This window comes from Ictidomys tridecemlineatus, chromosome 8 (genome assembly GCF_052094955.1).
Source record: "Ictidomys tridecemlineatus isolate mIctTri1 chromosome 8, mIctTri1.hap1, whole genome shotgun sequence".
Taxonomy (NCBI): domain Eukaryota; kingdom Metazoa; phylum Chordata; class Mammalia; order Rodentia; family Sciuridae; genus Ictidomys; species Ictidomys tridecemlineatus.
Genome location: NC_135484.1, coordinates 14,596,098 through 14,619,874, shown reverse-complemented (window position 1 = coordinate 14,619,874; position 23,777 = coordinate 14,596,098). Strand labels below are relative to the sequence as shown.

General features: G+C 39.6%; 1 protein-coding gene across 6 annotated transcripts in view; it reads right to left on the bottom strand.

Annotated features, from left to right (window-relative positions):
• Rmnd1 (required for meiotic nuclear division 1 homolog) overlaps positions 1–23,777 on the bottom strand; it is an 86,165-nt gene that overhangs the window by 18,802 nt on the left and 43,586 nt on the right. For 3 of the 6 annotated variants that reach the window (XM_078018894.1, XM_021723905.3, XM_005321372.5), the window contains 7 exons: positions 18,514–19,034; positions 11,379–11,487; positions 9,670–9,745; positions 6,561–6,600; positions 4,184–4,284; positions 1,817–1,923; positions 843–907 (listed from right to left, as the gene is read on the bottom strand). In XM_078018894.1, the coding sequence (XP_077875020.1) occupies positions 843–907; positions 1,817–1,923; positions 4,184–4,284; positions 6,561–6,600; positions 9,670–9,745; positions 11,379–11,487; positions 18,514–19,020 (1,005 nt within the window). In that variant the 5' untranslated portion in view covers positions 19,021–19,034. Of the gene's footprint in view, positions 1–842; positions 908–1,816; positions 1,924–4,183; positions 4,285–6,560; positions 6,601–9,669; positions 9,746–11,378; positions 11,488–18,513; positions 19,035–21,768; positions 21,827–23,777 lie in introns of those variants that run through there. The other 3 variants (XM_078018895.1, XM_078018896.1, XR_013424768.1) reach the window with 3 other exon arrangements.

Below are 23,777 nucleotides of genomic sequence, written 5' to 3'. Positions count from 1 at the left end.
CTTCCATGATATACATTCCTAACCTTATCATAAAAACAGGTCCTTTTTTTCCAAGAGTAATTATTGTGTCACCGTAAAAACATTAGTAAAAATGACTTTTAATGCACTTTGTCATTTTTAATATAACTTTATACATTTATAACCATATTGTAAAAATAACTTATCTTTTATGCCACTATATTTCTCAAAATTTAGTAGTCTTTTTTAATCACAAAAAAATGATAATCTCCTTCCTTAGAAAGATTTCATTTTCCTTTTTTGTAGTACTGCGCATCAAATCGAGGGCCTCTTAGCATGCTAGGCAAATGCTCTACCAGTGAGCTACAACTCCAGCACAGTTATATTAAAAATATATTCATATATATAACTTTTATTCAGTTATATTAAAAATATCGTGCCATCACAGTCATTTGAAGTTTTAAAAAAAATCAACACATGAAAGTTCACCATTTTATATGTATTTGGAAGTCGGTTTTGTGTGTGTTTCTGAAGATTGAACCCATGTTTTCAAGCATGCTAGGCAAGCACTCTACCAGTGAGCCACATTCCTAGCCTGGTTTGTCTGTTGCCTAAATTCTGTGTAGCTTTCCTAGTGCATTTTAAAAAAATATTTATTTTTCAGTTGTAGTTGGACACAATACCTTTATTTTATTTATTTTTTTATGTGGTGCTGAGGATCGAACCCAAGGCCTCACATGTGCTAGGGAAATGCTCTACCACTGAGCCACAACCCCAGCCCCATTCCTAGTGCATTTTACTACTTTATTATACATATAGGAAGTTTGTATTATTCTCAATTAGGAATCAATCCTTGAAAATAAGCATAAACTTGATATAATTACCTCTGGAATAGACTGAATAGACTCAATAAATTTATCCAGTGTCACTTCCCAAATAGCCAGTTTCACTGGGGGGAAAAACATGGAAAATTTCTTTATAATATTATTCATGCTTATATAAAATCCATAACTGTACAGTACTTTTGCTGCCATTCGAACATTAAAAGTATAAGAAGCAAATGTGCTAAAAATTGAAACTAAAAATTAAGGATGGTTAGTTATGGCAAAGGGTAGCACTAACGTAGAACAGGAAACTCAAGATTTCTAGGCCCTGTTGACAGACCAAAGCTAGTCTAGCAGTCCAGTAGAATTCCAGATTTTCTAATACCACTTCTCAGAAGCCCAGAAGGTGTGCGGTACCCCTTGACACCCCGAGTAGCTCTGTGCACAGGGCTGGAGCGGGCCTTCGCTGGTTTTCCTTTACAATCCTCAGGGCTATGAGGAAAGCACAGAGGTCTCTGAAGCTTCCCAGAAGGGTGCGGAGGGGCTGTTGCAGCAGCTGCCTCATGCACACTAGAGGCAAAGGAAATTCTTACAGAACTTCTACGGTATTATCAGGGGCATGGATCTTTAAGGAAAAACTTAGAGTAGTTGTGACTCTGGCCCATTCCTGTGGAACCTGGGAGTGTGGTTTTCCATTGAGGCCTGTGCCCAGTCACATGGGCTGGGCTTTCTCTGCCTGGATCAGAGGTACCCAAGTATCATGATCATACAGTCAGAAACGGAAAAGAAACAAAGGCAGTGACAATCACATAAAAAACATTTGTGGAGGAAGAAAGGTTTATCAATGCAATTAACAAGGAATGAGTAATACTACAGACACTACCTTTAAACTTTCTGTATTTATTTTATGGAGGAAAAAAAAAGGATACTAAAGCTTTGTAGAGTGAAAACATGCCAAAATGTTCACCAAATAAACTCCCCTTGATGAAATGAAAACTGTGTAATGCATTCTGCAAACAGCAGCAGTAACTTACCTGAAAGACAAAGGGCATTGGAGAAAGCAAATTTCTCTAGAATGGCATCATCTAAATCCAGCTCCGAATTTAGATTGATCTCCCCTCTGTGAAGTTTCGACTGACCTCTGTGGAAGGAGGGTGGGGGTGATGAAGAAAGTAACTTACAAACCCTTTTTAGTCTTGATGGGGTCTCAGTATGTTGCCCTGGCTAGTCCGTCCTGAATGGTGAGGTCAGCCAGTCTTCTTGCCTCTGCCTCCCAAGTAGCTGGAACTCCCATACCCAGGAATCTTCCAAATCTCAAACACATTTAAAGTTTTTGTTTTGAAAAAAATCACCTTTCTAGGGGTCATTTTGTTAATTTGTATCAAGAGTTTTTATAAATACTCTAAACTATTTTCAAGTTATTTTATTTCTAAGAATTTATTGTATGGAAGCAATAAAAAAATGTAAAAAAAAAATCTGTGTACAAAACATTTTTACTTTAATAGTAAAAAATCAGAAAAGAAACCAAATGTTCAATTAGTAATTTCACCAAACAAAAATTAAAAGGAGCCAGATGTGGTGGTGGGAGCCTATAGTGCCAACACTCAGGAAGCTTAGACAAAGAGAATCACCTGAACCCAAGAGCTAGAGTGGAGGCCGGCCTCAGCAATATAGCAAAACCCCATCTCAAAGACAGAAATAAAAAACAAAAACTCCAACATGTTATGAAAGAATACTTAATATAAAGGGAAAATGTCCACAGTAATTGCTAAGTGCAAAGATGCTGAATGTAAAACTCCACACATTGGAGTAACATGACAGGGAAGGCAAGGGAGGCAGAAGTTATAAAAAACTAGGGTTTACCTGAAGATCTTTCTGGAAGGGACTGGGAGAGCAGAGGGAGGAAGTTTGTGAATATAAACATCACAAGGAAATGGGGAAAGTACAGGGGATCCTTCACAAAAGGTGTGGGACATGAAGACACAGATGAAGGAAGGTGGACTGGGGACTAATGGGAAGGCTGAGGGCACAATCTGCTGACCACCTCAGCCAGAGGGAAAAGAGGAAAGGGAGCAGTGAGCAAGGGTTTTATGAACGAGCCTGGACCACACCACAGAACCGAGGAGGCAGCAGATAGCTAGGGTGATCTTTTTTTTTTTTGTACCAGGGATTTAAATACAGGGGTGCTTTACTACTGAATCCCATTCCCAGCCCTTTTTATTTTTCTTTGAGACAGCATCTCACTAAGTTGCTTATCAGGTCCTAGATAAATTGCTGAGGCTGGAATTTTCGACCCCCCAGTCTCAGCTTCCTGAGTCACTAGGATTGATTATAGGCATGTGCCACCACGCCTGGCTAAAGTGGTTTTTGTGATGAAATCAAATAGCTGACTCAGATTCAAACAGTTAAGGATTTCATTCCTCCACAACTCTTAAGAGTGAGACAGTGTGTGTGTGTGTGTGTGTGTGTGTGTATTTGTATGTCCAGGCATATACAAGTGCCCAGCAAGCAATGGCATTTCTCTGATTTCCCAAAAGAAGGGACATTCATGGGAACAATAACCACAAGATTGAGGGCTTAAAAATAAAATTAATAAAACTGAATAGCTCCTCATGTGCGTGTCTCTTTGGTTCACACCTTCACTCAAGAGCAGACACCGTGGACCCAGGCTCCCACTCATTAGGCAGGTGCCCATAGGCCAGAGAGCACTCTGAACTCCATTTGAAAGCCAGTTAACTGCAATTACAGAGTTCCTGAAATGAAGTGAGGCGTGGGAAGTACTTGGAAAACAGTGCCTGGCATGTGGTGAGTACTTAACTATTGCTGGCCATTATTACTTAGTGCTTATCTGCTTTCTGTAGCTAGTGTCTCTTCTAAATTTTCCTCAAGCTCTGCCATCAACACTTACTTCCTTAAGAACCTACAAAGACTTTTCCTCCCCTGGATTCCACTAAACTGGTGACACCACCAGGAAAGAGTCTCCTGAACTATTTATCCTGCCCCAACATCTCATTTTGCCCTTGCTGAGACAGGAAAATCAGCGAGGCTATTGCCACTCAGATCTTACTGGAGACTCTATGTTGGGCTCCCACTTCCTGCAGTCCCCCACATGTCTACAAGTGGTTCTCTTAGATCACCCCTTATCTCATTTCCTTTTTATGCTCAAAATCAATTCAGGAAAAAATGGCTTTACTTTTTACTGGAATAATATGATAGGGTTATTCTGATAAAGGCATATTATTTCCACTAATATTTATTATATAGGTTAGGCTTTGTATTTGTACCAACAACTTCTTTCTTAAAATTAGTATCCATATTCATAAATAATTTATCTTCTCTACTACTTTGTGTAGTTTTGTTCCCAAGTATCCTTTTCATAACTTTGATAAAAAGTTGCTTACTCTATTTTTATGTAGTTAAGCTCTTCATTTTCCCAGTGTACCAATGCAATTTCATAAGGCCGAATTTCATGTTTCTCTAGAACTTGCATTACATGCTTCATCTGGAAGAAAAAGAACATTACCTGGAATAATAATGGCTCCCTAAGTACAAATGTGCTCTGGGGTTAATGTTTGTAACAATGAATAGTTTGTTTTCTACTGCTTAGTTCTTAAGGAAAAGGCAAACTCACTATGTTATTAACCTAGTAAACTAATCAGGATGACATGTTCATTTATTTTCATTTTTGGAAAATACAGATAAGCATAAGGAAGACAATAAAGTTGTTATCTCACATCCCAAAGAATCACTGGTAACATTATGACTTTTATTTATTTAATTTCTAAAAAAAATTGTATAGGCAAACACTTGTAAAAATCTAAGGAACATAAAGGTATAGAAAGTGACTATCTCTGTCACCTGGAATCATAATTCTCAGAGGTAACCATGATTAAACTTGGGGTATAGCCTATATACATTTTTTTTCCTGTGAGGTCTGTGTATATTTTGCTTTCTGCATGAAATGGGATAACTATGCATACGAACATTTGCAATGCTGTTTTCCTTAATGGAGGCACTGCAATTTATTTAATCACATTAAATGTCCATCTGTGGGGGATAATTTCTGCTCTCCACCATTATAATGTCTCCATTCACCATTATTATGCATAAATCTTTGTGGCCTATTTCTTTAGAAACTGCTGATCAAAAGACATGCAGGGTGTTGCTCTGGGAGAGTGTACTTGCTTAGCAAGTGTGAGGCTCTGAATTTCATCCCCAGCATTGTTTAAAAAAAAAAAAGAAAGAAAAGATATGCCTGCTTATATCTTTGATAAATATTGCTAACCTGCTCTCCAAAACAGTTCTTCCAATCTTAGAATTCAAACATTTATGAGAGCACTCAAAAACCACAGAGTGGTGTTATATTTTTGGTAACTTCAGATGATCAATTTATACTTTCTTATATTTGGTGGTCATGTACATTTCCTGTTCCCCAGAATCCCTCCTCTACTGAGCAGGTATCTATTTCATTTTAGCAAAACTGAGATTGTAGGAATCATACTTATTTTTTTTTTGTACTGAGGATTAAATCTAGGATCTATGTTGTAAGGGTCTTGCCAAGTTGCTGAGGTTGGCCTCAAACTTGCAATCCTCTTTTCCCAGCCTCTCAAATAGCTGGGATTACTGGCATATATCACTGCACCCAGCTGAAGGGCGTGGTGGCGTATATCAGGGATTGAATCCAGGGGCTCTCAGCCACCCGAGCTACATCCCCAGCCCTATTCTGTATTTTATTTGGAGGCAGGGTCTCACTGAGTTGCTTAGTGCCTCGCTATTGCTGAGACTGGCTTTGAACTTGGGATCCTCCTGTCTTAGCCTCCTGAGCCACTGGGATTAGAGATGATGTTATGTTGGTTATATTTTCTAATTTGCTCTTTTTTTGGTACCAGGAATTGAATCCAGGGGTGCTTAACTATTAAGCAACATCCCCAACCATTTTATTTTTTATTTAGAGACAGTGTCTCAATGAGTTGCTTAGGGCCTCACTAAGTTGCTGAGGCTGGCTTTGAACTCATGATCCTCCTGCCTCAGCCTCCTTAGTCACTGGGATTACAGGCATGCGCCACTGCACCCAGGTTGAAATTTGCTCTTTTAATTTACCTGTATCACAAACATAAGCAGTTTCCTGGGAATAGATATTATTCCACATGATTTTTAAGAGCTGTAGTATATTTTATCCTATAACTGTACTTGTTTTTGTTATTTATAATCTTTGCTATTATAAACAATGCTTTAAAGAACATTATGTAATTCATCATGCATAATTGTGATTATTTTGGTAACTTTCTGGGTACAAAATTGCTGAGTTAAATATAAATCTTTGATGTACATCACAAAGCTGCCTCTAAAAAGGTTACATTAAATAAATCCTAATATAGATATTGAAGAAATTATTTTCCGTGAGTGATAAGTTCTTGAAAATTTTATCTAAAATAAGAATCCGTTTAACCAGTTTCCAATAAACTGTATGTGCATTAATCACACTCTGCACTATCACATGTAAATGCAATTCTTTCTTCCTGCAGTTTGCCAGGGGTGGCTGGGATTCTCCACAAATGAGTGTGTGCCCAGAAAATAGAAATGTATAAAACTTAAAAATAAACCAAAATATGCATTTTAGAAGATGAAACTGATGAGATAAATATCACGTAATGCTGTACAAATAAGCTGTGGATTGCCTATTAATTTATCTTTAAAAATCTCAAATTATTAAGTGCTAATAAACAATTTATTCTTACAAAACTGTATTTTTATACTTTAACCTTCACTTATACTTACAGTTTTATCTTTCACATTCCAAAACACAGCAGCTCCTTCCCTGATTTAAAAGAGCAAGAGAATCAGGTGAGTTAAAGGTAGAATAATTCTGAAGCCACGCTTAGGTAACATCTAGAACAAATCCAGAATTCAACTGCAGAAAATATGATTTACTGCCTAATGAGACAATATGGTCCCTAGATGGACTTGCTAAAATACGAAATATTTTTTGATTCTTGATAAATCCTGATTTCTCACAGTTTGCAAAATAAGTAGTAATTATTGTAATATTAATTCCTGTATCTGGACTCTTTCATATTTGGTTCAATGTGGATGCACAGAAATCAAAATTAGGAAAACTTCTGAGACCCCACCTTATTAGGAAGATTCTGCTATATGCAAAGATTATATTTTTAACCTTGTGGAATAAAGAGAGGAGACCAATTATAAGCTCTGACAGCTAACTGCCTCAGTGGAGGAAAGCTCCCACCTGCACAGCGTCTCTGACAGAATGTAAGCTCTAAAGACCATAAATGAACTTGGTTTCATGTCTGGAGTTTCGCATGCTAATCTGTTTTAGTAAATAAAGAGTCATGGCTTTGGGTTTTTGTGCTGAAAAAGACAAGGGGGAAATGGAAGGAAGGTACATAGGATTCATTCACATCATTCTTTTTTTTTTTTTTTCAGTTTCCATAATATGATTTTTTTTCCTTTTTCTTATTGGTTGTTCAAAACATTCACATCATTCTTTAGACATGTCTCAAGCAAAGTGCTTAGTAGATGTGTGGGTCAGTGCTTATTTTAGCATTGGGGATGGAAAAAAAATGAGTGTGATCCATTACCATCCTCCAAGAACTCCAAGCTAGAAAAGACACACCTACACCACCAGGGCTTTAAAAGTTATGCAGAACGTACTATGGGATGTCCAGGAGAGGGACAATTCTCAAGGACTAGCAGAGCTAGCCACGTGAGGAAAACAGAACATGTGCATCAGAACCAGCACAGGTTCAGGGAGGTGGATGTTGGGAACAGGGCAGTGTCTTGGACAAACAGAAGCTGCAGGGTCATGAATTCTGGACATGAGCCTCAGGCTGAAGCAACAGGCAGGAGCCCAGCCCTGACAGGACTCTGTGCTGTGACAGTCTGGGAAGAGCCCCTGGAATTTTAAGCAGGAGAGTGTCATCCTCAGAGTTGCATCATGAAGAACAACTCCACCCACGACAGACCAAAGGAGCAGTGGTGGGCTGAGCAGGCGGGTAGGGAGGCCAGTGAGTACGCTGGTGTAACGGGTCAGGGTGGGGTCTCAGGACACAGCGCTGAAGCAAAGCTACAACCACAGTACTGGTTCAGATGTGCAGATGTGCACCTCTCCATCTGTGCACTACAGTGCCCAGAAGCCACCTGGAGCAATGGAGCACTTGGAACATGCCTGAGATGAGCTCCAAGTGTGAAATTCACCACTGAATTCAAATGCTAGGGTGCAGTTTGGCTCTAAAAGCTCCTCCAAAGGCCCTGTGATAAGTGCTTCATCCCTAGTGGATGGGAGGTAGTGGAAACAGCCCCAGAGGCGGGGCCTAGCTGGAGGAAGCAGGTCACTGGGAGTGTGCCTTGGGAGGGTGTATCTGGCCCCCAGACCCTTCCGTCACAGTCTGCTTCCTGGCCACCTTGAGGTGGCAGCTTTGCTCCCTTTTTTTTTTCATTTTAAAAACTGTGATAACTAGAAAACACAGCATCACGTGTGAGGCTTCAGCACATCTCCCCTGGACAGTGCTGATCTAGGCCCTCAGCAATCTACACTTTCCACTTTCAGGCATAGGACTGCTGTCATTCTACTTGGGCTAAATGTTGAAATCCTGATTATCTCTAATGGTAGGGTCAAATGGAAGGCAGCATCTATGTGAACAAAAATAAGGCTTCTTGTTTTCAACACCCCTAAGGACTAAGATCACAAAACCCTCAATCAAACTTCAGATTTTTTTTGGAAAAGGTCTCACTATGTTGCTTAAGCTGGTCTTGAACTCTTGAATTTCTGGGCTCAAAAAACCCTTCTATCTCATTCTCTAGAGTAGCGAGTGCTGTGGTGTCTTGCCCATCTTCAAGTTTGGATTCTTATAGATTTTCCACAAGTTTCTGCTCTGCCACCTATGAGTCTCACGATCCTGGGTAATTCACTGAGTCTGTCTGACCCTCCGCTTTCTTGGCAGTAAGATGGGAATAACAGACCTTCCTCAAGTGTGGGGAGATTTTTTTAAAAAATATGGTTTCTATTATTATTATCATTCAACTACTCCACTGTATTTGGTATCAAGATAGTCTCTACATAAAAGGAGTAAGTATATGTGTGTCAGGGTCCCTGTCTGAAGTCTCTGGAGAGGTAAGACAGGCTAAAAATTTAGATGAAAAGCCACAAAAAAGGAAGAAAGAAAAGGAAGGAAGAACAGCAGGGGAGGTGGCATGAGTCCTGCACAGGCACTGAGATGACCAGGAGACAGGTACTTCACCTAAACCCCAGTGAATATCCACATTTACAAATAGAGACAAAGCAGGAGAAGACTAGTAGTTAGTCTTTTTTTTTGGGGGGGGGGGACAGAGGATTGAACTCTACCCTGAGCCACACCCTCAGCCCCTATTTACTGGTTTTTAAATTTGTTTATTTTGCTGAGCACAGTGGTGCATACTTATAATCCCAGCAATTTTGTGGGATAAAGCATGAGGACAGCAAGTTCAAAGCGAGCCTGAGCAACTTAGAGGCCTAAGCAATTCAGTGATACAAAATAAAAAATAGAGAGGGCTGGGGATGTGGCTCAGTGGTTAAGTGCCCCTGGGTTCAACCCTGGTACCAAAACAAAACAAAACTTTTCCAAGAGGATTTGCCAGAGGATTCCAGATCTGCTAGATGAAGAAAGAATCAGATGATTGGGTTAGGGATATAGCTCAGTTGGTAGAGTGCTTGCCTTGTATGCACAGGCCCTGGGTTCAATCCCCAGCACCACCAAAAAAGAGAAAACAAGATTCTGGTCACAAATACATTTTGAACACATGTTCTGTTATGAGAGGTACATGAACCTTTAAAGACTATAGGGACTTGGTCAGGAACTCATTTGCCAACAGGGTTTCCTTCCTGTGTTACCTGAAGAAGAATATTGTTCCAGGATCACCTTCTTTTGCAGAACTTTCCACACCCATCACCAAAATATTTGCTGCATCTGTGATTTAAAATAATAACAACAACAACAAAACAAGGTCACAAAGTGACACAAGTTTAAAAGTCATCTGTAAATTTTTACAGAAGTACTTATGACGACTTTGTACACCAAGGAGACTCAGAACTACAACTAGAGTTATCTGCAACTATTTTAAAAATTTAAACCTTTTAAATATTATTAAATACATACCAATATTCATTACTCAGTAGTTAATTTACATATTAGTACAGTAATATTCCTTGTAAGTAAATGAATTTTCTGTAATACATTATAAGTAATATTAACATAACAATTAAGATACTATTAGTTATTTACAAACAGTTGTATACAGTTTCCCAATTCTGCAATGCCCAGAGCCACACTGCCGACAGCCTTCAGTGCCCACCATGAATAACCCTAAGCAACTTTTTATCTTAGGGGCTCTGGACATGGCTCTATTAATTCTAATTCTTTTTGTTATCCAACAGCACAAACACTCTGTTGAGGTCACCAAAGCTGAAAAAGCAAGACATTCAACTATTTTTTATGTCAATCTATGAGTCTTTAACAAAGAATTTTCTCTGTAGCAGAAAAGTTTTCAACCCTGATATTTTTGCTGCTCTGAAGGAAACTCAAATTTTCTCAGTAGTGGACTATCTTGAGAATCACTGTAAAATTTTCTCCCATCAAAATGTTCTAAGTTATTCATTTTTAAATGTAAAACAGGATATCTTCTCAAGAATCCTACCTGAAACTATCCTAAAATCCTCACTTGTTAATTTTCTTCTTTTTTATACTATATTATATTTTCACTAATTTTGTTGAAGTATTAGACTGGTAATTTATTTACTTGGTTTTGGTATTTGTGGATCAGTGGATGCTTTACCACTGAGCTATATCCTCAGCCCCTTTTCTAATTTTTTTTTTAATTGAGGCAAGGTTCTCACTAATGGACTGATGAATTTTTTTAAAAGGCCCTTCCACCAATTTCATGGTTTTATAATGCTAAAATAACTTTTTAATGTGACAAAAAAGAAGTAGCATGGGGCTTTGATTTGGGTAAGCATCCACCAAAGGTTTGGTCTTCAGCCCATGATATTATTAGAATGCTGGAACCTTAGGAGATGGGCCTGATGGGAGGAGGTTAGGTCACTGCAGGTATGCTCTTGAAAAGGATACTGGCCCTTCTTCTTCCTCTCTTTTCTTCTCACCTTCCCAGGTTCAAGAAGAAGTACCAGCTGTCATGAGTGAGCAGCTGATTCCACATGATCCCACCATGACGTGCCGTCTCATCACAGGTCCAAAAGCAATGGCCCAACTGACCTCAGACTAAAACCTCTTAAGTATGGGCCAAAATAAGCCTTTTCTCTTATTATGTTGATATATTTCTAGCATTTGTTATAGCGAAAGACAGATGACTACCACACACAGCCTTTGATCTTCCCAAGTAATAGTGATCTCATGAATAAATTTAATCTGAGAACCAAATGCTCTATAAACACAATTTCTTTATAAAGACATCTGATATCACTTTTATGATTACAATCCTTTCAACAAAGTGAAATGCTAACAAATGCATACTTAGGACAATATCACAGGAAAATTATTTTCTAATACATTTTAACATACTTGGCCCCAGGTTCAAGCAAAGTACCTCTAGGCAAGCTTGTTACTTCAATGTATCCATGGGCGACCAGCTCTTGAGACAGATTTCCCAGATGGTACTCGTCTGCTGTGGCAAATGCTGTGCAGTGCATCAGGTTCTGTGAGCACAAGGTGGGTTACCAAGAGGCTCAACATCTGTGATGGCTACTGTGTCCCTAACTTAGGGGACCTCATTTGGCAAAGCCAGAACTCAAGTTTTCTTCAAAACATCTCAAAAGTTCATACAAGAGAAGGGATAAGTATGAAGACAAAGAAGTTAGAGAGACAAATATCAGCTCATTGACAGAAGCATTTGCTTCTGCTAGCCAAAAAAAAAGGAATAATGATCCTGAAAGGGAAGCCGTGCTCCAACTGGCAGTGTCTGAAGCAGCCCGAGCAGCTTTCCAACCCAGAGTTTCTGACTCTTTCACAACATTAGTATTTGATGTCCTTAAAATCCACAGAATTATAATATCTTTATTCTGGCTAATAGTGAACAAAAAAAAAAATCTGCAACTCTGAGAACATGTCCTGTGTCGTCAGTGCTTTGCTGGGGGTCCTGTCTGTACAGACATGTAGATACCTGTGTGTCCATACCAAGTATACACGGTAAGCAATTTGCAGTGATGGTCCAAACTAGCGGGAGGAAGTTAGGTAACTGGGATGTGCCCTTGAAAGGGACACTGGCCCCTCTTCTTTCTCTCTCTTTGCTTCCCAGCTACCATGAGGTAAGCAGCTTCATCTGTCATATGCAGATGTCAGTTTAGTTGACCTAAGCCAGCTTAAAAAAAAAAAGTCTAATAAAATATAAAAAAGAATAAAATACAAAATATCATGGTGCATTACTCATTGCAAGAGCAAATGTTACTATATGAAGTTTTCTGTCACATATGTGTCTACTTATGTATGTCACTATGTATATAAAATGTTGAATATATTTCTCACCAGAGAAGAGGCCAGGAAAGTTTGAAAGCTATCAGCATAAGAATTCAGACAAAAATATGATTGAATTTTTTTTTAAAAATCAAGAATAATAATGCCTACGTTATAGGGTTAAAGTTTAAAAAAGCTGATAAATATGTATTTCTCAGGACTGTTCAATATTTACTGAACTACAGTTGGTCAAAGAAGTTTTAAGAGTCACTAAATGAACAGTTCTTCCTACGACTTCTGCATCTCAGCTCCTAGGCATTCCCACTCTGAAATTCTGGAGAAGCATCTGTGAAGTCCTTCCTTCCTCTGGCTCCTGTTACTTAATTCCTACCCTTTCTCAATTAATGGGCTAACCCTGCTTTGTCTTCTCCTCAGTCTGTTACACAATCAAGTGGCTTAAAAAGCAGCTCAGGAGTAAATGGAAGACTTGAGAAATCACAAAAACTGAAAGGTCAAAAAATCAACAAAGTATCTATTCAGAAGCACACCAAGTAATTAGAAAAAACATTAAGTCAGATGAGCTGAAATCAGTGGAGAATGATGAGGTAGCCCCCTCCTGCAGTGAGCTACTTCCCACAGCCACACGTGGAAGAACACAGCGCACACACAGACAGGCTTCAGAGACCAGGTAGTCACTGGAGGGCAAGAATAGGATGGGCATGGCCTAGACCTGCCTGGCTTCATGGAGCTTAAGCTGGCTGAGAGAAAGGGAGTCCTGTCAGAACCCATCAGGTAAGGCACAGCGCTACTCGGTGAGACCTGGCAGATTTGATGTGGCCTGCTGGACAAAATCACAGCATGTTAGGGTGGGTGACTGCGACTGATAATAAGACCGGTTTCAACTGAGCAGGGGGGAGGCGCAAAAAGGAGAAGACACAGGAGATAACAACAGTCCAAGGCCAGTCCACGAGGATTAGCCTGTAACTGTGCTGAACACAGTGAGCTCCGACAGCCACCCGAGTTGGTCTTCATAGCATTTCTAAGATGGGAGTCACAAGCCAACAATGAATTGAGAGATTTCACACAAAATCCACATTTCCCTACCATCTTTTGCCTAAGTGGAGATCCGGCCACCATGGACTAGGGCTGAGTAGTGGGCCCAGGTCACAACCACAAGTCCTTACCTCAAATGTCTCATATCTGCTTTATTTTTGTAACTGGACCAGCCCACATGTGCTAAAATGCATGCTATTTTGAACTTTCAGAGAGTGGGTGGAACACAGCAAGTCATTCAATCACTATTTCTACGAGAACATACATTCTGAACTCCAGACTACAAATAAATCTTTAACATTACCTCTTTTTCCATAGCCATTCTAAATCTGAAGATTGTCACCTTTTCTTTTTCTCAGTATCTTCTATTTAGTTTGGCTCAAAGAGCTCTTCAATGTCACAGGTGTTAACAGGGCTCACCATACTCCTCTTAAGTTGTGGCCTTCTAATAACAGACAATTCACAAGTTTTGAAACTTGACTTTTTTGACATTTGTTTTGATTCCAAATTTCAATTTTTCATGTGAGACCATTTGGAAAAGGGAAAGAGAACCATGGAGCGCCTTGTCACCACCTTTTTTCTTTGTGGTACTGGGCACTCTACCATTCAGCCACACCTCCAACCCTGCTCTAAGTTGCCCAGGCTGGCCTCAAACTTGCAACTCTCCTGCCTCAGCCTCCCAAGTGGCTGGGATCACTGGTGTGTGCCACTTCACCTGGCCATATCTCCCACTGTTAATTAAAGGTGCTGTTACTGTATGAGAAACTTTTTTCCTGGCTTTTTACAGTGAATCCTTATTTATTAAGCATTAGTTACATGTACGAATGTAAAGCAAATTTTGGATTTTAGTTTGGGGATAAGTAACTTGTTATTTAATAGATGGAGCAAATCAACCCAAAATAGTTACTGGATTTAGGCCCCAAATTTAGGCCTATGTTAAAACATCGAACCACTGTAAATCTGTATGTTTTGTTTCTATGGCCACAGAAGACATGTTCCAGCAGATGGGGCTAGAAATCTATACAAGATTCTTACACTAACAGCACCACATGCTCTGAAAAAATTTTTTATTCATACACTATTACTGAAGAAAAAATAGTATATGATCACAACCTTATTTCTATTTTACTATTATTCTTGGATAAACTTTTATTTGGTCTTTGTCCTTGGCTCCTGGCATAGAGCTCCTAAACCCTGGTAATTTCCCAAGGGATACCGGGTGATAGGAACATTTTTTGTTGTAATATTTGGTATCTGCCTTGGGTTTTTGGCACACAGCTTCCAAATCCCCTGAAGATTCTCAAGGATAGGTACACCTTTTGTTCCAATAAGGTGATTCTTGGTGGGCTCTGGGATAGCTTCAGGATGGGGACTGGTTGCCAGAAACAACAAACCTTGAATAGAAGCTTGGAACTTTCAGGCCCTCCTCTCTAATTCAGTGAACCTCTTCACCTGGATGTTCATGAGTCTTAGTAAATTATCTAAATTGTTTCCCCTGAGTTCTGGAGCAATTCTAGCAAACTCCAAACTCAAGAAGGTAGACATGGGAACCCGATTTATAACCTGGGATTTGGGGCTGGTGTCTGAAGTGGGAGGCAGTTCTACCAGACTGAATTCATTCTTACTAACTCCATACAGGGTCACAACTGAAATGAATTGTAAGACATCTTACTAGCATCTAGAGAATTGGAGAATTCATCGATGGAGGAAAAACGCCTCATATTTTGTTGTCAGAAGTACTGTGAGGCCTGGTGTTACACACCTGTAATCCCAGCAGCTTGGGAAGCTGAGGCAGGAGCATCCTGAGTTCAAAGCCAGCCTCAGCAAAATTGAAGCACTAAGCAACTCAGTGAGATCCTGTCACTTAATAAAATACAAAATAGGGCTGGGGATGTGGCTCAGTGATTGAGTGCCCCTGAGTTCAATTCCCGGTCCCCCCCCCACCCCCCAAAAATACTGTGACTATAAACAGACTGTACTTAATAAGGAAAATATGCATTTTTATTGCTACACACTGAAGGTAGATCAAAGTTACAAAATACAGATACAAATACAGATATAAATTATATTACTAGTAAATGCTTTAGTGGGCTGGGGTTGTGGCTCAGTGGTAGAGTGCCTGCCTAGCACATGCGAGGCCCTGGGTTTGATCCTCAGCACCACATAAAAATAAACAAATAAAATAAAGGTATTGTGTCCAATAACAACTAAAAAATAAATCTTAAAAAATGCTTTATCTTATAAACTTTTTGGCTACAACCTATAATGAGAAATCAGATTATATACTCAATACATATATGTACATAAAACCAATAACTGCCACAGAAACTTCATAAATCAGTTATTTTTCTTTATCATAGCAAATGCATTCCGGTATTTTCTACGCTATTCCTTTTTCTGTAAAAAGTTAATTTTATAACATGCTATGAGGTCAGTCTGAAAAACACTAATGGGTGTTCCATCATTCTCCCTCTAATGTCAGTCTCCATGCTGCTCAGGCCAGTGAGTCTCACCCTCTGGCATTCTGCTCCTGAAAGACAAGACATGCTCAAGAGCACTGCCATTGCTCTTCTGCTGAATTATAAGCCATACTCAGCTATCACAGCAGGTTATGATTTCCATAAATGAGACCAGGTAGAGATTTAATTCCAATCTGGAAGGTGACTGAAACCTCAGGCAATTCCAAATACTTGCTCTAGAGCAAGTGTGGGAACAAGAGGAATCGGACATGCTTCCTGACACTAAGCAGAGGCCTTGCTCTGTCTCAGTCAAAGGTGATGGAAAGGGTTGCCCTGTAACAAAGAAGGTCACCAGTCCTATGACATTCACAGGAAAATGGAATAGCCCTCAACTTGGGGCAGAAAAAAAGTAAGCCTTGTGTCCTAGGGACAGACTACTTAGTCATGCCTGAAGACCGATCTTCCTGTGAAAGGTAAAATACTCAGAAAACAACAAAGCTCCACACTTATACTACTTCAGATCACTTCGAAATATAATATTTTATCTTTATTTTCCTTACCAAATGGGCTTAAATGGAAACTCAAAATTTAAAAGCAACACACTCTGGTTTTGCGAAACTCCTAATGAAGCCACTATTACATAACACAATGTGGCCTCTGAAAAGACCCACAAAATAAACACCATTTCTATTAAGACATCATCTATTTATATCTACCTCCCTCCATGCAACCACAACTCAGATGAAAAGAAATGTACAACCCCCGATGATTGCCTCTGTTTTAATTACTGGATGTCTCAAAACTAAATGCTCAAATAGATTGTTCTTACTAAGTCTCTGATAAAATGTCTCTGTTCACATTAAATGTTTGCTTTTAAATTTGAATGTTTTTATTATCTCATTTGAAACTGTGTTGAATTTTTAAAATTCAAATCCTTTTGTGGAAAGAAACAGGAAAAAAGAAAATCCTAAAGAAAAATAAAAAATGGAATTCAGGATAACGGCTTCTAAATCTAAGGACAGCCTAAGGAAACGGAGCCTCATTGGGGGTTCACAATGAGTAATGATAAAAAAGGCGACACCTTCAACCGCATCAGCTTCTTCACAAGAAACTCAATGCACTGTGCTGGTACACCTGACAAGAGACAAAATGAGTTGCTCTTCCTCTGGGATCTTCCATTCAGGTTTTGATCCTTAGTGTCATCTCTGTCCCCTGAATGCTCAAATTCCCAGACCAACCCAAGCTCTTGGAAGAAGAGGGGTGTGAGAGCAGCTTCTGCACACATGACTGTCCTTTACATTTTGGGTGTAGAGAAACAACACAAAGAGAGAAAACAACCCAGGACCCAAACCAAAAATCATTCAATAAACTCATAATGACATCATGTGATGATTAGACATGCAGGGACTGTGAGCTGCATAGTAAAAATACACACATACACACACAAACTGAACATGCTCAGAATTGAACATGCTTAGAATCAAAATTTGAAGACAGACATTCTAACCTGCTTTTTAGTAGCTTCAGAAGATCTAATCAGGTTTTAAATATTTACATTTTTTTAAGTTTTTGAAATAGGTATTACTACATTGCCTAGGCTGGCATCAAACTCTTGGGCTCAAGTGATTGTCGATCCTCCTGCCACAACCTCCCAAGTAGCTAGGACTATAGGCCTGTGCTACTAGGCCCAACTCGATATTCCTGTTTTTTTTTTTTTTTTGGCAGGGGCAGGGTAGTGGGGATTGAACTCAGAGGCACTCGACCACTGAACCAGATCCCCCCCTATTTTGTATTCTATGTATAAACAGGGTCTCACTGAGTTGCTTAGCACTTCACTTTTGCTGAGGCTGGCTTTGAACTTTTTTTTTTTTAATATTTATTACTTGTCGATAGACCTTTATTTTCTTTACTTATTCATGGGCGGTGCTGAGAATCGAATCCAGTGCCTCACATGGGATAGGAAAGCATACTATATATCGCTGAGTTAGAACTCCAGCCCTGGCTTTGAACTCTTGATCCTTCTGCCTCAGTTTACAGAGCCACTGGGATTACACTGTGCCCGGCTCTATTTTTAATGTTGATGACTATTGACATTAAAGATTTCATTACCTCTTTTCCATGCTTTCCAACTTAACAAACATTAAGTACAAGGCATAGTTCTTGGTATTACGCAAAACACAAAGGTCAAAAAAAGTGTCTAATCCTGACCTTAACTGTTTATCACTTAGAGGAGAAATGCAAATTGCTGCTAAAAAATTCCCAGAAACCTCTTAGCAGTGAGTAAAACACCCTCTTGAACCTTCAGAAGGTAAAAAAGAGAAAACCCTCTTGCTCCTTGCTTTTTGAGTTCACCTTGCCACATCATTGCACCACCTGTCTGCATAGTTACACCTTTTAAATAAGATGAAGAATTTCCAGATTGGTTTTTTGAAAAAATAGATGTTTTTTGTAGTCCCATTCTCAGATTGGAATTAATGCTGTTTTCCAAAGGCCAATAACTTTTTCTTAGGCCAATAATTAACCCTTTCATAAACTATATTTTTATCTTTTATTGCCTATATTTTGTCATTATGGATATCATAAATTCTTTTTAAGATTTTGACTCTGTTTGGATTAATTAGGCTTCAAAGATCTTAAAAGAAATTCTGAGTTGGTTGCCAGCTCTCTTGCATTAGGGGCAAGGCTGCATTGCAACACATGCTCTTTTAGAGAATAAGCAATGAGTGATAAACACAAGTGCCAGAGCCACACTGGGTTTACCTCGCTCACAGACAGAACTGGAAGGTTGGTCCGGGATGGCTGCCTGGTCCTGGATGCTTTCAGTGGTCTCTTGATCTGTGGAAAGTCTTGCTTTGGAACAACTGTTTCAGTTGAAGTAGATGAACAATGCCTCTTTAATATTTTTATAAACCACTTAGAACCCAATAGATTAGGTTTGTGGGTCCCCTTCCTGTGAGCAGGATACGATTTCATGGATGGAAGACCTGCTTTCTCATGCTGGCAATATACAGTATTTAATGGACAGAGTTTGGTTATATCTGATATTTTCCAGTTCATTTCCAGGATCTGGGGCTCATTCAAACCACCAGCTGCTGCAACAGGAAAGAATGAATCCAAGTTTTGGTGTACCGTCAGGGGGTTGCTGCATATTTTATCCTCAAGTTCCTTGAGCGGTTTTAACGTTAGATGAACAAATCTTCGGCACTGATGTACTTTTGATAATACACTGTGGGATCTGGCCAGGGCTCTGAGAAGTCTGGCAGGCATTACCACATCCCACGCTGAAAGAAAAAGATTTCAGATTTCAAGTTGGTTTTGTTTCCTTAGTGTTTTAAAATTATATGTAGGTATAATTTGTCTATGAAATAAGCTTATTTATTTTAAAATCTGTGAAACAGAAAATCTTAACCTAATTATAATAGAACAACAAGTTTAAAAAATATACACATGTGTATGGCTGGAGTATAGCTCAGTGGTCGAACACTTGCCAGCCACCTAAGGCCCTGGTTCAACCCCTAGCACTGGAGAAAATAAGTACACATGGAACATTATGAGATTAAAAAATTACTAACACACACACACAAACAATTTTCTTAATTTACTTCAATAGCATTTCATTTAAAAGAATCCATACTTACAAATTCATTTTAAAAAAGAAAAAAAAAAGCTGGGTGCAGTGGTGCATACCTGTAATCTCAGAGATTTGGGAGGCTAAGGATTGCAAGTTCAAAGAGAGCCTTGCAATTTAGCGAGGCCCTAAGCAACTCAGTGAGACCACGTCTGTAAATAAAAATTGTTTTTAAAGGGTTGGGGGTGGTGGGGTATAGCTCAGTTGGTAGAGTGCTTGCTTTGCTTGTACAAGGCCCTAAGTTGATTCCCAGCACCACAAAAACAAGAAAAAAAAAACAGAAAATGGGTTGGGATTGTGGCTCAGTGGTAGTACACTAGCCTAGCATGTGTGAGGCACTGGGTTTGATTCTCAGCACTACGTACAAATAAATAAAATAAAGCTCCATCAACACCAAAAGAAAAAGGTGTGTGTGTGGGGGGGGCTTGGGTATGTGGCTCAGTGGTTAAGCGCCCCTGGGTTTAATCCTTGGTACCAAAACCAAAACAAACAAACAAACAAAACTTTTATTCAACCTTACAGTGAGATAAGCAACTGGCTGAGGCCAAGGATGTCTCCACGAATGGATGAGTGTGTCCCTGCCATCAAGGTGCTCCCCTCTCCTGGAGGAGACGGGCATTTTCATCTGCTCACCATAATTTCATAGAATAAACCCCACCACTGAGCTGTGGTCCAGACGTCGAGGAAACACACAAGGAACTCGCTCAATTCTACATGCAGAACTGGGAGAGGCCCCCAGAAAAACTGAAGCTGCTTCTTGAAACAGAAGATGCTTTTTAGGTTGGAGCTGGGCCTGACAGGGGGTTCAGACATGTCAGATGTACAGAGTCCAAACAAAGGAAAGAGACTATACAGATGTAAGTATTTTCCCCTCTTATTTACAGTATTAAATGTGTGTTCTTTTTTCCCCAGTGCTGAGGATGGAATCCAGTGCTTTTGCACATGCTAAATAAGCACTGTACCACTGAGCACACTGACAGCCTCTAAATATGTGTTCTTTCAAAAGTAAGCCTATGGATCATTAACAGTTCTTAAAAGAAAAAAAAGTCAGGTGTTACAGACTCAAGTATGGACCATGACTTCAGAATTCACAGTCCAGCACAGGACACAGAGTGTGATGTGCAAACACTACAGGGTCTGGAGAAGGGAGTGTGTGGGATGAGAAGCAGTGTGGCACAGTCACTATGGGGACATCTGAACTGGGTCTTGAAAGGGCAGAGGGATCAGCAAATCAAACAGACCAGGTACAATGTATTATTTATCTGACAAATAGAGTGTAACTTCAGGGGAGGGAGCAGGGAGCTGAAGGAGAAGAGGACAGAAAAGGAGCCAGAAGCAGATTCCAAGAGGATTTATTAGGTGATCCTATGGAGTTTCTTTTTCTTTTCTTTTCTTTTCTTTTTTTGGAGGTTTGAACCCAGGGGCACTTAACCACTGAACAACATCCTTAGCCCTTTTTTATATTTTAGAGACCTCACTGAGTTGCGTAGGCCTCGCTAAATTGCTGAAGCTGACTTTGAACTTGCAATCCTCCTGCCTCAGCCTCCCTGGAGGCTGGGAATATAGGTGTGCCCCACCATGCCAGGCCATCCTATGGAGTATCTTTGGACAGAGGGAAACCAGAACTTTTAATTGAGATCCACAGGTCAGATGTGTTTCAGAAAAATGTCTTTGGTAAAAAAGCAAAGGAGTTACTGAGACAGACTAAGACATTACTTTCTACATATCAAGTGCTCTATGTTATCTTACAATAACCCAATGAAGCATTTTACAGATGAGAAAACTGGGGTTCACAGAAGTTAATTGGTTAGCAAGTCACTACGCTGTATTGCCTCCCTCAAGAAAAATAGGGACAATTATGAATCACAGTGATGTTTATGAGGTAGAACCTGCTGCTTTCAAATATCTTCAAAAGTTGTTATTCTGTTAGTTTTCCTCAAATTAGGTAATATAGTTCTCCTTTAATTAGTACTATCCCCTGCTAGTATAATAAGTACATTTTGGAGAAACTATAAAACATTTTAGAAATCTGTACACAGAACTGGATTCTTTCACTGTCTCTGATCACATTCTTTACCTCCACATTCTAACTGTTTTAATTTATGGGAGCTATGTGAAACCCTCCACAAATGTAAAAGCTACAGGACAAAGGAGAAGTATGTTTTCTCTGTAGCTTTGCTGAGAAAGACACAGATTTCCGCCCCCCCCCACACAAATTTTAGGCATTGCTAAAAACCAGAATGCATTAGAGGTAAGTAAAATTTGAATTGCATGAACTAAAGATAAAAAAAGTATACCAGATTTAAAAATTTACCCTAACATTACAAAAGCACATAATAATAAATTATATACATTATATTATTCTAACTCTTGGTGGCTTCTGTTACCTGTGCAGGTCAGCAGTGAAAATGAGCCTTCTAATGCCCTGGCCTCTGAGCTCTGACCTCTTTTCCTGGGTGACCTTGTTTTCCACTCTCACCCAGCTGTTCACTCCCACAATCACATGTTCTGATCTATTCAGTGGCACCCAGCCAGCACATGTGTCTACTAAGTAACTGAAATGAGGCTAGTATAGACTCAGACTTCATTTTAAAAAAGGAAAATGTCTCGATAATTTTTATATTGTCTACTTGTTGACATAATACTTTTTGATATAGTTGGCTAAATAAAATACGTTGTTAAATTGTTATTTATTTTTACTATTGTCAATGCAGTTTCTAGAATGCTTAGGATTTGTGGCATACATTTTTCTCTTGGACAGGGCCCTCTAAATCTGCTACCATCCCTGAGTGCAACCTTGTGTCATTCCCAATTTCACCCAGTGGACTCTCCAAACACTACCACCTATCTTCGCAGCTCACCTATCTTCTACTTCCCATGGTCAACAATTCTCTCAACCCAACAGGACCTACATTTAGATGACCCACCCACCTTTTCATTGTTTCTCATTCCCCTAACATCACTTCCTCTACACCTAGCTTATATGTTCCACAGCCTACCATTATAATCTCTTTCCTACCCCGTGAAACCCGTGTGTCCCCCGCCACATGCATATGACATAACCACAACTAATTAAACATAACTCACCTAATTTGTGCTTGCACTCCTGCAGCTGAATGTTCTTAGACCAAACAACACACTGTCCTCTCTCACTCTAAAACCAGGACCACTCCAGGGGGTCCTTTCCGTGCTGCCCAACAATTTTACATCTCCCAACTGTAATCTACTCTCCACACTTGCCTCAAAATTTCAAGTCTCCCCCTTCTTTCTCATTCTCAATAATGACTTACCTCTTCTTTCACTGATAAAATAGAAATGACCAAAAGGGAACTTCCACAAGACAAACCCGCAGCCATCATCGACCTGCCTACCCACTGCTTCTTTTCTTTGACAGAGCCAAGTCCTCCACAACTACATAGAAACTCATCCTTTTCCATGACAGAGCCAAGTCCTTTCCTATGACAGAGCCGAGTCCACCACAAATACACAGAATCTCATCCTTTCCCACTTTTCTCCCCTCTCTCCCATGCCTTATTTTCCCTTTCACTAGAACATTCTATATATCTGTGCTATAATTTCTCCCACTTAAAAAAAAAAAATTAACTCTCCCCTGATCCCATTTTCCCCTTGCACACTTTTTCTGAGTTCCTTTCCTATACCTCTAAAAGGAGTTTTATTCATTGTCTCCAATTCTTCTTCTCTGTTTTCTTTCAAACTCACTCCATTTGGGCTTTCATCCCTACCACTTTATCCAAATTCACCTGTTAATGTCGTCAAAGACCTTCACCTTCCTAAATTCTTTGCTCATTTCCTTTACCTGACATATCAAGCATTTGATGCAGTTGGTCACTCCACCCTCCTTAAAGCACCTTCTTCGGTTGGTGTCTAGAATTCTACACTGGCAGTTTTCCTTCTTCCTCATTGACTGCATCTTCTATTTTTTCCCGGTTTTTCATCCCTCAAGAATGGAATGCACCAGGGCTCAGTCTCTAGGCTACTTTTTTCCCCAATCCCACTCTTGCAGTTTTATACATCATATAAATATTGGTGGACAACAACTGTTTACTCTAAACCACTCTGATAAGCAACAAAAATGTAACATGTTCAAAACTGAGCTTCTGAAATCTTCCCACAGTCTTCCCCATTCACAAATAGCAATTCTTACATTTGCTAAAACCCAAAACCTTGAGTTGGCCTTGATTCCTCCCTTCATTCTCCATACCCAGTCTGTCAGTAATTCCAACTGGCCTTATTCAAAGCAGTTCTCACCACTGATACTGTTACCATCTGGTCTAAGTTACTATCTTTCCCACATATTATTTTAATAGCCTCTTCCCAACCCCTTTCTATGCCAAGAATTTAACCCAGGGCCTCCTCACATACTCTAGGCAAGTGC